We start from the raw sequence: 14670 nt of genomic DNA, 5'->3' as shown, positions 1-14670 counted from the left end.
CTAAATAAGAGGTGAGAGAGAAATCACAAATTGGAAATGAGAAACTCTACCTAAGAATCAGCCTCATACCCCTGTTTCACCACACCTTCCTTAGTTGCCAAGAAGGGCAAAGGCAATAGTCTAGCAGCAGTCTGACACAGCTGGGGAAGACTTTCCCAGACTGGCACTGGACAAAAATGAGCATTGAAAAGCACACACTTGGCAGTGTAGGTTCTCCCGCTATATACGATATGAATTTCACCATTTTGTGAAATTAAAGTCAAGTGGCTCCAAAGAAGGCTTAGGTTATGAATTCACATTTGCATACTGGAAGGGGTTGCTTCTCCTTTGTACTTCAGCCACAATGAGACTGGAGTTGGGTGCTTAGGCTTCCAAGCCTTTGGGTCTGGCCTATTTCTAAAAAAACTTTTTTACTTTTATGTTTTTAGGCAATAGTTTTTCATAATTCCTATAAGGTAGTGAGTTGAAAATGTGCTGGGTATATCACTGTAGCATCTCTTGCTTATTCTCAAAAGCATGGAATTGTAATTTTCACAGTAGTGAAAATGTAGTTTGCTATGTCAGACTTTTCTGATGACAAGTCATTTTGGATGTCATCTTTTCTTCTGAAGGCTTTGTAGGCCTCTGGAATAGTCCAGAATTGAAAAGATGGAAGCCTTTCAAAATATTTAGAACTATCTTTGACAGCTAGTTTTTCCTCCCTCTGTTTCAACTTCTGGAATTAAAAAATAGGACTTCGGCCCTTAAATTAACCAGAGAAATTAAGCCTAAATTTTCTTTGAATGTTGGAATTTCTTCCATAGGTCTGTAGCGTGTTCAGGAAACCACTGAAGAATAACTTCATTAGTAAAATCTGAAATGAAAATATTTTGCTATGATTGGACACACTTTCAGCAGAACAGAAATAGAAATTGAAATGAGAATCTTTATATCAAGGAAGATCTTGTTGTCTCAAATTGGAACAAAAAAAAGTTAAATTTACCTTTATTTTTTTCAAACAACAAATTAAAAATTTCCACTGAAGAAGCTTTGCAATGTTTTGTTTGGAGACAGTCTGATACAAATTCACTTCTGAATAGCTTGCAATGTGACAGGATTTCAAGGATTGTCATCCTAGTCTTTGTGAAGCCCTTGTTGTTCTGCAGTGCCACTGATCAAACTTTCTGTCTTCATGTGTTTCCTGTGATGAAGGCTTTTGTCCAACTGGAAATCACAATACATTCTGAGAGGTGTAACCTAGAAAAGGAGCTGAATACAAGTGAAATTATGAGGAAGAGCTCCAAAATAAAAGGCACTAGTATGCACTGGAAAATACAATTTTATGCCAAATGGATTTAGAATAAAATTAATATTCAAATTAATGTTAAAGAAATAGAGATTTTCAATAGGCAATGTTGTTGACAAGAAGAATTGTACAAAAGATTTAAACATCCCTTTTTCCTTTTTATGTCTGTGGCTAATGCAAAGGAAGTCTGCAGCAGAGAGATGCTGCTTTGGGGCTGTTTTTGTGTTCTAGTTTATCCTTTCAGCTGTACATTTTAATATTAGGGTGGTGTCTAAAATGTCCTCCTTTGACTTATTTTCTCAGCTAAAAGAAGTTCTCCCACCAACAATCAGAGCATGACTTGTGAATCCCTTAATCTGGACACTGGACATACCGAGGTAAGTTCTATGCTAAGGTTAGACATGCTTGAATAAGGAGCTGAGGAAGGAGGGAAATTAATATTGAAACAGCACTTGCAGTTACCATCTTCAGAAAGTACAGTTCTTTCAAAGGCTCCCACCTTTGTTTGCAATGGAAGCAATAGGAATTGAGTATGGTTGTCAGGATCTCCTTGGCCGTATCCTACCTTACAGGATGGGAGCCTGATCTTATGTATTTTCTTGGCAAGCCCCAGTCTTAACCTTTGCCTGTACAATGCCTAGCACTGAGAAGTCACAGGCTCAATCAGTTTCTCCATGGTATTGCCATGGTATTATGATATAAGTAATAGTCATGTCTAAGCACAAATTGCAGTAAGAAGACTAATAAAGGAGAGATAAATATGTTTATATACCTATTTTCTTTGATTAAACCTGCCCAAAGGGACTACAGGTGGTGTGTGAGACAACCCAGCCAGGTTCTGTACCTCCAAAGGCCACTGTTTCAGCTTGTCATCGTGGAAATTCCTTGGATGGAAGCGTATCCTCCCAAACCTCTCAGGAGAGAGGTACTGCACATCCCAGGTAACAAGCCCTTTCAGCAGAAAGTTGGGCTGGTGTGACTCAGTGGTGGAGGACACAGAGTCCTTTATCTTGAATCTGCTATTGTCTGTACACACCGAGTGTGCTGGATGCTTATCTCAAACTCTTAATTCAACAAATCTCAGTTATGGTGATGAACGAGGTGCTGACACTTGATATTAAGTGCCACTTTCATTGGAGATATCTCTAGCTGGTCTGTTGGGACAGTTTCTTTGGTCTTTGCCTATGTAGTTTTCTTATGATTAAAGATGCTAACAAATAACCTGCAGGTTCAACCCTCCTTAGCTAGATTCAGCCTTGGGCAGCTGGTATCTTTTCTGGCTTCCTTCTGATCAAATTTTCTTTGCCTTTGGCAAAGGATTTTTGTGGGCCTCTCTTCATTGCCTTCCTTATGCCCTCTCTACATCGTGCTGCTTAGCATGCTGTTGACTACTGACCCAAAGGGACATACTAGCAGAGAAGTGCAGCCATGCAAACATCCCCCCAGCTTGCCCTGCAGAGCTTGAGCCATGATTTTCCAGCATGACACTGATAAATTAACTTATTTTAATCTAGATTTGAGTGAGCAAAATAGAATCAGATTTTCAGTAGTGCTGGATGCTCGGTAGTGCCATCAAATAAATTAAGCTGGTGAGTATCTTCAGAGAGTGGAGAGGGAGGGAAGCCTAGCTATATTTTTAGGTCTGTATGGATTCAGGACTGTCTCTTAAACGCCTCTTGAAAACTTTTCTCCTGTTCCTTATCTCTTTTGGGAAATGTCATATCCAAACAGAAGAAACGTGGGATGGAGTGGGTTCCTGGATGCCATCTAGGAACAGCTCTGATTTCTCAAAAAGGGGTTTGTTGCACCCTTTCACTGGTGGAAAGGGCAAAGCTGTTGCCTGAGGTTCTGATCCCATCAGGAGGCTTCCCTTGGGATTTTGTATCAAGCCTGCTGTCAGTTCTGGGTCTTTATTTAACTTGTATTAATGTAAGCCGGTACAACTGCAGTCGGGAACAGAGCTGCCTCTCTGAGTTTGAACACTACTGCTCATAGCATCTACAGCCATAAAAAAATAAGCAGCCTTTTAAGAACACAGCATCAGGTGATCAATTTGTCAAGCTGGGTCTGGTGGTTGCTATGGGAAAGAAGCTTCAGACAGGCTTGAAAGAGAGCATCATTATGTCTCCTCATTTGCAGGACTCATTGATCAGTTAAAACTGTGCAGGGAGCTTTGGTTGCCAAGCAACAGACAACTGGGGAACAAATGTTGTTTACTCTACTTACCAACAGCCGCAGTATTCCTTTGTCCTTGGGCAGGGGCGGAAGGAAGGCTGCCTTTCCACCCTCCCTGCAGTCACAGGCAACCAAGAGCTGATTATATGAGCACTAGGTTTCCTTCAAAATGAAGCACAGAGTTTAATTTTTGATTCCTCAGACAATTCTTGAGGAAATGGCTCATTCCTCTCATCCTGGCTAATTATCCCTGCTCCACTCAGTGAAATTCTCCATTTACAGATTATACAGCTTAACACTGAGGCAAATAAAGCCATAGCCCTTAACACAGCAGGTGTCTTGGACACACTGCCTGAGAAACAGACTTTGCAGGAAGAACATTAGAGACAAATGTTTCATCAAGAGAACATGCCTTGCTCCAGGCTGTGTTGTGCCTTGGGTTTGCCTATGTCGCAAACACTGGGGAGTCTGAAAGACTGTGTCAACTCAAACACTTATCTGGGTCCTGCCGAGTGACCAGGGAGCAACACCTCATCCTTCACTTGTGCTGATGAGGTGATGGGCTCTATTTCCTTTGCTGGGATACTCTGAGTATCCCAGCTATCCTTATGTTTTTTTACAGGCTGCATTTATTTGACACAATCTCAACTGTGACAAAAGCAGTGTTTACATCAGGTTTATGGGGAAAACTTCATAGCATATTTCCATTTGCCATTATTTTCTCCTTCCTCATTCAGTTTTCAAGGTTTTTATAACAACTGATTTTAAAGTCATCAAACATGTAACATTTTACCTTGAATACAGCACTAAGAGAGAAGCTTTGAATCTACCGATTGCATATAGTGACATATGCAGACAAAAACTGACTGGTCTGCAGTCGCCAAGTGCCTTCACTGGGCTGTGGGGCTGGCAGGAAGGCAGCTCCTGCAGGTTGGAGCTCTAGATGCCCACATTACTGCAAACTCAGCCTTGCCACCAAACATGGAGCAGGGTTCATGTGATCCCAAGCAGTGCCAACGTTCACTGCACACTTCTTTCTCCTCTGCCAGTCCTACCTCTGCCTTGGATGCACCACACAGCTTTGTGGCACTGAGCAGTGATCCAGCAAAGCACTTCAGGCAGACACTTCACTTTAAGCACTTAAAGGTTGCTCTGAGCAGTGTTGCTGCTTGTTCCCAATGCTTTACAGGACTGTGGCCTTGGACACCTCTGTTGACAATGTGGTGGTACCCAGCTTGAGACTGGGGTGTTCTGCCAATGCTCTTTGCATGTTTTTTCATGGAATTGATAATATAAATGTTGTTTAAAAAAATATTCCCAAATGCCTGACAATGCCATTCATGGAAGTACTGTTGATTTTTATAGAATCCAAAAAGCACAGAAGTACTCCGTTCACAGAGGTGTGTTTCTAAGACACTGAGCTGAAACCTTCAAATTGTATAATTCCATAGGCAAAAAAAATAGATCTCCAGTTCCTGCCCCACCCCACACATTTCATACTTTCTTTTGCCATCTGATTCTCATGCCTCCAACTCCTTTTCACTCCTTTTCTGACAGCTTGTCTCCTAACAGTTAGGAACTGTACAAAGGGTAGATCAGGCCAGTTGTACTCTGCTGGGAGAGAAGTGGTGTAAAAAACAAATAGCAAAAAAGTTGGGGCATTTTTTTTGCAATAAGGCTGTCTCTGAGAACAGATATCATACCTCTGAAATCTCTGGAGTCTCATTCCTACAGGCATCTAGCTGTTGCGTGCACTAGGTTTTACAGTACCTAGGAAATTCTGTACTAAAAGCAGTCAGGAAATTACATCACCTGAAAGGCAGGAAGACCATAATGAAGGCTAGAAAGGGTCCTTTTCTCTAGCCCACCTTGGCAAAGAGTCATCATCACAGTAACTTTTACTTGTATAAGAATCACTATAAGTGGCTTAAGGGGTTAACTAACTTAGCTGCCCTGCCTACTCCTTCTTAAGTAGGAGCTGATGTGTACAAATATAAAGCATTTCTAAATATATTACTAGTATCTGAGCAGCAGATGCTCAAGGGTTGTTGTTTTCCAGCTGAACAAATGAATCAGTTAGCACAGGTGCTGAGGCTTATCTTTAGACCACAGTTGAAGAAAGCAGCTCTATCCAAGAAAACACTTAACAAAGCATGTACTTGAGTTCTCTAGGGAGCTGAAAGCTAAATATCCACTTTGTGTCATCAGTAATGCTTTCCTCCATCAGGGCCTTAGTCCCAAAGGGCCAGCGTCAAATATCCCTGAAAACTCAAGCCGAAATGGCTATGTGCCCATCCCGGGGATTTCTGCAGGTGGCAGGAGAATGAGAATGTCTTACAGCTCTTGATGAGTGGTGAAATGTTAGGCCTCTTAGTAGAGCTCTTGGGTCTTTTGGGGTGGAACATCACGCATGCTTGGACAGAACTGGTTTCCAACTATCAGAGAAAACTGGTCTCAAGACTGAGCTCTTAACAACAGTTGAACATACAAACAGATCATTGTTGAGTGGTTCTTTATTCAGAGAGCTGAGTATCCAAGAGAGGCTAAGGAGCATGATGAATAACATTTTCTACTCCTGCTTTTTGGAACAGGGTGTCCTTGGTGATCCCACCATGCCAGAAGTCTCGCTATGCCACATACTTTGATGTGGCAGTCCTGCGCTGCCTGCTGCAGCCACACTGGTCCGAGGAGGGCACACAGTGGTCACTCATGTACTACCTGCAGAGGCTGAGGCATATGCTGCAAGAAAAGCCGGAGAAACCACCTGAGCCAGAGATCACCCCTTTACCAAGACCTCGCAGCAGCTCCATGGTGGCTGCTGCCCCCTCTCTGGTGAATACCCACAAAACTCAGGTAAGCAGTTGTTTGTAGTAAGAAAACAGCAACTGTTGTGGTGAAGCTGGGAAGTGATAGCTGGACAACTAGTGAAAGGCACAGCTTTGGTGTTGGTTAAACTGCCCAAAGGTCAGAAGAAGACTCTCAGAACAATGATGGTTTTGGAGGCACCATCTGATGCAGAGAGTCAGAGCTAATTGCTGAAAGCTTGAGCATTGATTTGGGATAATTAATCTAGAATGAGCTGTGATAACATTATACTTCAGTGTGAAAATATACTAATGTAGTTGTCAGAAGAAATCAGACCGTCTTTGTTGCCTCCCTGGGGCTTGGATTAGAGATGTTAAAAGGAAACTCCCTAATCTTGTAGAGTCCTCCAATTACTACCCGCTGCTGATTTTTCAGGTTGGCAGTGACGAAATTTTACAAGACATGTAAGGGCAATGAAAAGAGACTTCAGGGCCCTGGGACGGCTAGTTAGGGGGTCTGGAGCGCAAGTAGTGTTTGCCTCCATTCCTCCTGCAAGAATGGGTGGGGAGGTAAATAGGAAGAGTTTACAGGTCAACGAATGGCTAAGAGACTGGTGACAAAGACAGGGTTTTGGTTTTTTTGATCATGGGCTGCTATATGAGACACCTGGCCTGATGGTGGCAGGTGGGATGCATCTGTCCCAGAGGGGGAAGAGGCTTTTGGGGCAGGACTTAGCAGGGCTCATTGAGAGAGCTTTAAACTAGATGTGAAGGGGGAAGGGGAGAAAACTGGGTCTGTTAGGGACAAGCCCAAGAGGAACGTACCAGGGCCCGAAGGCAGGTGGTCTAAGGAGGATTTAGTCCCACCAGTGTGCTCTGTTTGCTTCCTGAAATGCCTGTATGCTAATGCACGCAGCATGGGGAATAAGCAGGAAGAGTTAGAGGTCTGTGTGCAGGCTAAGGGTTATGATCTGGTAGCAATAACAGAGACATGGTGGGACAGGTCACATGATGGGAATGTGGCCATGGATGGTCATGTGCTTTTTAGGAGAGATAGGGCGGGGAAGCGAGGTGGTGGAGTTGCTCTTTATGTGAGAGAACAACTAGAATGTATTGAGTTTTGTGCAGGGGCTGATGAGGGGCAAGTTGAAAGTCTGTGGGTAAGAATTAAGGGGCAAGCAGGTGCGGGTGACACAGTTGTGGGGGTCTACTACAGACCTCCTGATCAAGGTGAGGAGGTTGATGAGGCTTTCTACAGGCAACTGAAAGCAGCCTCACAACTACAGTCCCTGGTCCTCATGGGAGATTTCAACTACCCTGATATCTGCTGGAAGACTCACACAGCCAGCCTTTCACAGTCTAGGAGGTTCCTCCAGTGCATTGATGATAACTTCTTAAGGCAAATGGTGGACAAGCCGACTAGAAGAGGAGCGCTGCTGGATCTTGTACTAACCAGCAAGGAGGGCCTTGTTGAAGCAGTGGTGGTCAATGGCAGCCTTGGCTGCAGTGATCATGAGATGGTGGAGTTCAGGATCCTGTGTGGAAGGAACAAAATACCCAGCAGGACCAGAACCCTGGACTTCCACAGGGCAAACTTTGGTCTCCTCAATCATCTATTAAGGGAAATCCCATGGGACAGGGTGCTAGAAGATAAAGGAGCTCAAGATAGCTGGTCAACATTCAAGGACCACTTCTTGCAAGCACAGGATCAGAGCGTCCCAATGGTTAGGAAATCTAGTAAGGGTGCTAGGAGACCTGCATGGTTAAAGAAGGAACTACTGGGCAAACTTAAGTGGAAAAGGAAAATCTACAGATCATGGAAGGAGGGGCTGGTCACGTGGGAGGAATATAGGACTGTTGTCAGAGGATGTAGGGAGGCAATTAGGAAAGCTAAGGCCTCCTTGGAACTTAACCTTGCAAGTCAGGTTAAGGATAATAGAAAGGGCTTTTTCAAATACATAGCTAGCAAAACTAGCAGTAGAGGCAATATTGGCCCATTGAGGAATGAGGTGGGAGCCCTGGTGACAGAGGATATAAAGAAGGCAGAGGTGCTGAATGCCTTCTTTGCCTCTGTCTTCACTCCTGCAGGGTCTCCCTATGAGCCCCAGATTCATATAGCCCCAGAAGAAGTCAAGATAGAGGAAGAGTTTGACATGGTAGATGAGGATTGGGTTAGGGATCAGTTGAGTAATCTGGACATCCATAAATCAATGGGTCCAGATGGAATGCACCCAAGGGTGCTGAGGGAGCTGGCGGAGGTCATTGCTAGGCCACTCTCCATCATCTTCAGTAAGTCATGGGCAACAGGTGAGGTGCCTGAGGACTGGAGGATAGCAAATGTCACTCCAGTCTACAAGAAGGGCAAGAAGGAGGACCCGGGTAACTATAGACCGGTCAGCCTCACCTCCATCCCTGGAAAGGTGATGGAACAACTTGTTCTTGTCACTATCTCCAGGCACATCAAGGACATGGGGGTCATCAAGAGCAGTCAACATGGTTTTATCAAGGGTAAATCATGTTTGACTAACCTCATAGCCTTCTATGAGGAAATTACTAGGTGGATAGATGATGGTAGAGCGGTAGATGTGGTTTATCTTGATTTCAGTAAAGCATTTGACACCGTCTCCCACAGCATCCTTGTAGAAAAGTTGATCAGGTATGGGTTTGGTGACCAGGAAGTGAGGTGGATTAGGAACTGGTTGAAAGGAAGGAGTCAGAGAGTTGTAGTCAATGGGGCAGAATCTGGTTGGAGGTGTGTGACTAGTGGAGTCCCACAGGGGTCGGTACTGGGACCGGTGTTGTTCAACATCTTCATCAACGACCTGGATGAGGGTATAGAATGTACCCTCAGCAAGTTTGCTGATGACACTAAGCTGGGAGGAGTGGCTGACACACCAGAAGGCTGTGCTGCCATTCAGAGAGACTTAGATAGGTTGGAGAGTTGGGCGGGGAGAAACATGATGAAATTCAACAAGGGGAAGTGCAGAGTTTTACATTTGGGGAAGAACAACACCATGTCCCAGTACAGGTTGGGGGCTGAACTGCTGGAGAGTAGTGTAGGTGAAAGAGACCTGGGGGTCCTGGTAGACAGGAGGATGACCATGAGCCAGCAATGTGCCCTTGTGGCCAAGAAGGCCAATGGCATCCTGGGGTGCATTAGAAAGGGTGTGGTTAGTAGGTCAAGAGAGGTTCTCCTCCCCCTCTATTCTGCATTGGTGAGGCCACATCTGGAGTATTGTGTCCAGTTCTGGGCCCCGAGAGTGGCAGAGCCCTGGGACAGGCTGCCCAGGGAGGTTGTGGGGTCTCCTTCCCTGGAGACATTCAAAACCCATGTGGATGCGTTCCTGTGTGATGTACTCTAGGTGACCCTGCTCTGGCAGGGGGGGTTGGACTAGATGATCTTTTGAGGTCCCTTCCAACCCCTATGATTCTATGATTCTATGATTATGATGTAATGTTCAGGACTTACTGAGCTGCTTTGTTGTAACCCCTCAAAAGAGAGAAAGGGAATTCTGAGCAGTACAGCACTGCACACCCCAGGCATGCACTTGACTTAAAATATTGGAATAGACTTTGCCAACAGTGGCAGTAAGCAAAAGCTCTCCATGTTGTTACCACTTCTCCTGCTGTTATTCTTATTGCACAGCTTTTACCTTTATTAACTTAACTTTTACGTTTATATTTACCAACAAAACCTCAGTAGGCAAATTGTCCTAATGGGTGTCAAGACTTGCTCCCTGTTTTGCTGGAAAAGCAATGCCAGATGCTTGACCTTGGTGCAGTAAAGAACTTTATGTTAAAGTTTGCATATTTTTTTTTTTCTTTTGGGTAGCTCACTTTAGTTCCAGGGATAAAAAGGGAATCTGCTGCAGTTCCAGTTAATCTCCTTGTTGATTCGTGCTGCTTTTAGGTTGTGCACTGTCATGTGGGCTTTTAACAGCAAATTCTGATTTACTAACTTGAAGGAACTGCCTACCAATATTTAATACAGATTTTATTTTTGCAGCCCAATTTTATGACACACCTCAAGTACAAGGCTCTGTCTTCCATTAATGTTGCTCTCAAATGTCTTTTTTTTAAATTCAGAACCCTCTTAGTTTCTGGTGTTTCTTTTTTAAAATCCTTGCTTTCAGAACTGTAGAGCTCTGGCAGTTTTTGACCTGCCATTTTAGAAGGGAGAAGAGTGAAATACCTTCTCTCCTGTACAGCCCAGATGCTGCTAAGCCAGAAGTCAATATAAACGATGCAAATATTAGTACTGTTATTTTTAAATAGCCATTGTTAGGATTTTTACAAGGTCTGGTGGTTACTTGTGGTTTTAAGGGCTCAGCAGCAACAGTGTTGTATAATCTGTATTACATTTTAGTGACATTTCTATAAAATGTTGACAGTTTCATCCCTGTAGAAGCCTGAAGTATCTCCACGAAGGCCAGGTGATAGGAACTATTATACAATCTTAATCTACCTTTGCATGGGGATTTTATAGGATTACTATGCATGTGCAGAAAATCCTCTTTAATATCATCTCCTGCAGAGAGAATTGGAAGATACTGCTGTTGATGGGGTCCACTATTTCCATGCTCGCAGCAACTCAGATATTTTGCACAAGTTTAGCTCCTAGTGCAGCACGGCGTGCAGTGGTTCTTGGCACAGTGGCAGCGGGAATGCAGTTGTCTTCCATAGCTGTTGTTTGCACTAGTATTGTGCTGGTTCTTCTCTATACAGGAAAGCACTTCTGTCTTTTCACATACTTCGCTATTTCTTGATTTTCCAGGCTGTTTCTCTACCAGATGATTCCTTTGCTCAGTTGCTCTTCACTAACGTTTTTCTGTTAAATCCATTTGGCAGTTCTACTGGGTACTTTCTAGCTGTTAATGTGAGAAGTCTGTCAAGGGCATTCTTCTCTCTAGGGCTAGGTTTGATTGCTTTCAGTACCTTCTGTGTCAGTCGCGTGTGTTTTTACTCTACTTCATCAAACTGGAATCCGGTTTTAAAAGGTTTCACATTTGTTATGCAGAAGATCTGTGATGGAGGAGAAAACGATCTTCCATGCAGCAAAAATTTCAGCTCATGCTCCCCTTCTTTACAACTCTGAGGACTGAATTCTTTGTCATGCACAAAGATACCTAGGCTCTGTTTCATCCCAGCCAGCTGTAGGGCCCTAACTGCTGTTCTTAAATTCAGAGTCTCGTCACTCAAGGTTCTTTGCCAGTCAGAGAAGAGAATGCCACCTCCAGTGGGCTAAGAGTTGTTACTTTTTTCTGTCAGCACAAGGGGTTGTATGCTCAGACTTCTCCAGCTCATCTGACACAGGGAAATTGTTAAAAGTCTGGGGTTTTTTGTCTAGTTCTTAAACTCCTAAAGCAATGTCATCATTTCAAGTTGAGCAATAAATTCTCAAAAAATATCAGCACTCTATGTTTCAGTGGGATAGATTTGAAGTGGCAGCCAGAAAGTGATTACAGAAAAAGCAGCGGCCTGCAAATCACATCAGGGACCAGTAAATTTTTCCGGTAAATCCACATTCTTTCTATTGTTCTGCACTTTATCGGGGTAACTTCCTCCATCTCCCTAAGCCTCAGCAAAACCCTCACACTTCCTGTTGGTTTCTGTGTGCCTGAAATCACATTTCAAATATAAGCTTGGGCTAAAGGAGTTAGGATCAAGAGAACATGAAAAACATCCTCCATGTATTGCCTAGAAGAAGATTCAGTGCAGCATGCCAGCACTCCTTATTGAACAGGAAAAGTGATACTGGAAGAAGGGTGAATAAAATGAATAGTAGCTTGCTCTAGAAAGTTACTTTAGTCTAAACATATTTCAGACCTGGCAACATGTGATAAAGGAAACCTGCATTGCATCTGTATGCAGTAAATTCAGTGTAAGAACAGGTCTAGGAAATGAAACCTTCAGAGGCTCACAAACCTCTACAGCCTTGCACTAACAGTGCAGAGGCAAAGAGCCAAAGCTTAAATTAAGCGTGAAACCAATGCAGCTGTTCTGCTGACTGTAATGCTAATATAAAGCTGAGAGCATCAAGTGTAATATCTTTGAGATATCTTTGAGTTCAGAAAAGTACTAATGAGCTGGTAGGCATACAGTCATGCAGAAGGAAGGCAACAGAAAACAGAAACAACAAAATCTGAAAGAGCAGCCCTAAAACTATTTTGCTTTCTTATCCATCTTTTGTATATCGTAACTGCCACATGGCCTACTGCACTGAATAGCCACAGTGTAAATCAGTGTTCAACAGGAATGCTAGCTTGATTCATTGAAATACATCATATACCACACTTTGTATTTGAAGTGATTCTGTAATTTGGTTTTCTAGTGTCATTTGTTTGATACCTACCCATAGCAGTTTTCCTAACTGGGGCTAATCCTCACTTTATCTTTTTGGTGACCATAAGCCACTTAATAAAGCACTGGTTTAGTGACTAACGGGCAAAGGTAGTGACTCTTAAATAAAGTCATACAATGTTTTCCAGCCAGAAGAAGGCAGAGAGCTGTAAAACTAAGAACCAAGCCACAGGAAGTACTTGCTGGCTTCCTGTTGAAAGCACCTACGGCTGAATCCTGTTTTGCTGTCTGTGGGGTTTTATGTGTGACTCCTCTCCTGAGTATTAAGTTATATATGCAAAATGGTTTATGCCATATCCTGACTGAATATGAATGAAAATAGCTGTGAAAAGGAATCCTTCTGTTGTGTGTCTCCTTCTTTCTTGTGTTGATAAAATTAATAGGAAGGATTCAAGGGTAGTCTTTGATTAGTCTGAGAAATCTCTGAAGAATGTGTGGTCCCCAGTGCTCAGTACTGCAAACACAGTACCTGGTGCTTAGGACATCAGCTGCAAAGGCTGTCACTGTCTTCTGCTGGACCTTCATATACATAAAATGGCATACTTGTGAGCTCTGCAACACACAATCTGTCTAGCCAGAATCTACACCTCCTGTACCTTAATCTGTTGTGCCATGCTTAATCTCTTGTGCCACGTGGCTACCTCTGGAATGAAAGCAAAAAGGTATTGTAACGTGACTCAGTTGTTTAGCACAAGCTTTCTGATGGGGGAGTGAGGATAAAGACCATCTCCATTGGAAACAAGCTGATATTTAGACAGAAGAAAATTATCTTGCGAGAATTTGGTCAGGTCAGCTGCACAAACATCCCATGAAAAGTGGCATCAGATCTTTAATGAGAACAGATGGCCAGGAGCTGAGCTTATGCCACCTTTGTAGCAAAGCCATTCTTTTCAGTTGCCATCTGTGATGTATGTGGCTCAGGGCAGAAGGGGAGCAGAGTGCCCTCTGCTGAACTGTTAAAAATGGATCTTAAGGTTTTCACTGTGTGGGACATTCTGTGCTGTAGATACAGGGGCTTTCACAAATATGAACTATGATGACAACTTTGATGGACAGATCTTGGAGCTCTGTTACAAGTGAAGGATGCTTACCGACGTAGAAGTCTGATGTTTCTTTAGTGAGTAAATAATTTTTTATTTCAAATCAAGTGTCTTCAAGGGACAGTGCTGCTTATTGTAGTTCAGTTCCAAAATACATGTTTAAGGGCATAAGTCATGAAGGACGTATTCTCTTAGATCTTAAATAAAATGCTTCACAAAGGGTGGCCATTGTGACTGCTCATAAATATAAACTAAGGCCTCAAGAAGATTGTCAGCTACCCAGAGTCATACCTGGGATCAGAATCAGAGTTGAACAGAACATGAGTCTTCTGTGCAACTAGATCACACTGACAGCAATCCCTGAAGCTTTCTGTGGCAACACAATGTGATGTCATTTTTTTTTTCTGTGGTGACAAAAATGTTAGACAAGGTCAATAATTCTGGGACTTTCTAAGCTTTGTTCATTTGTTTTTCTTAAAATGTGCAAATACTGGTTTGTATAACAAACTGAAGGTTCTTTTCTCTACAGTGCTCCTATTGATGTCAGTTATTTTTGGGACAACTCTATGACAGCTCTTGGAAATAAGAGCTTTTTTAAGCTGGTTGTCCTCTATTTCTCCTTGTACTTATTGTCTTCTTCTGGCAACCGCAGGATCTTACAATGAAATGTAACGAGGAAGAAAAATCACTAAGCACAGAAGCATTTTCCAAGGTTTCACTGACCAACTTGCGTAGACCAGCAGTTCCAGATCTCTCAACAGACCTGGGGATGAACATCTTCAAAAAGGTGACTGGAAGGAAATTGTACTTCAATTTACTTATGATTCAGCACCTCAGTGTCCTGATAAATAGCAACTGAAGGTCTGCTTGGACTGTATTTTCATGCCATATGCGAGACTGATGTCTCTTTTCACTGGAAGTTAATTCTCTGTGTTATTACATAGCTTTCTATATGCACATTCCAAACAAAATACTGAAATCTTTGTACAAATAACTGTCCTGCTGA

The 14670-nt window shown here is 43.0% G+C and overlaps 1 protein-coding gene across 1 annotated transcript in view; it reads left to right on the top strand.

The window, feature by feature from the left end:
• The window catches only part of LOC104397410 (protein unc-80 homolog), a gene marked incomplete at its 3' end in the record, with an annotated part of 35573 nt that overhangs the window by 11443 nt on the left and 9460 nt on the right, over positions 1 to 14670 (top strand). The window contains exons 6-9 of the mRNA XM_010007374.1: positions 1589 to 1662; positions 2087 to 2226; positions 6052 to 6313; positions 14317 to 14451. Coding sequence (XP_010005676.1) covers positions 1589 to 1662; positions 2087 to 2226; positions 6052 to 6313; positions 14317 to 14451 — 611 coding nt within the window. The remainder of the gene's footprint in view (positions 1 to 1588; positions 1663 to 2086; positions 2227 to 6051; positions 6314 to 14316; positions 14452 to 14670) is intronic.

Source organism: Chaetura pelagica, unplaced genomic scaffold (genome assembly GCF_000747805.2).
Source record: "Chaetura pelagica isolate M959 unplaced genomic scaffold, ChaPel_1.0 scaffold240, whole genome shotgun sequence".
NCBI lineage: Eukaryota > Metazoa > Chordata > Aves > Apodiformes > Apodidae > Chaetura > Chaetura pelagica.
The sequence above is the reverse complement of the archived record's forward strand: the minus strand, read 5'-3'. Positions and strand labels throughout refer to the sequence as shown.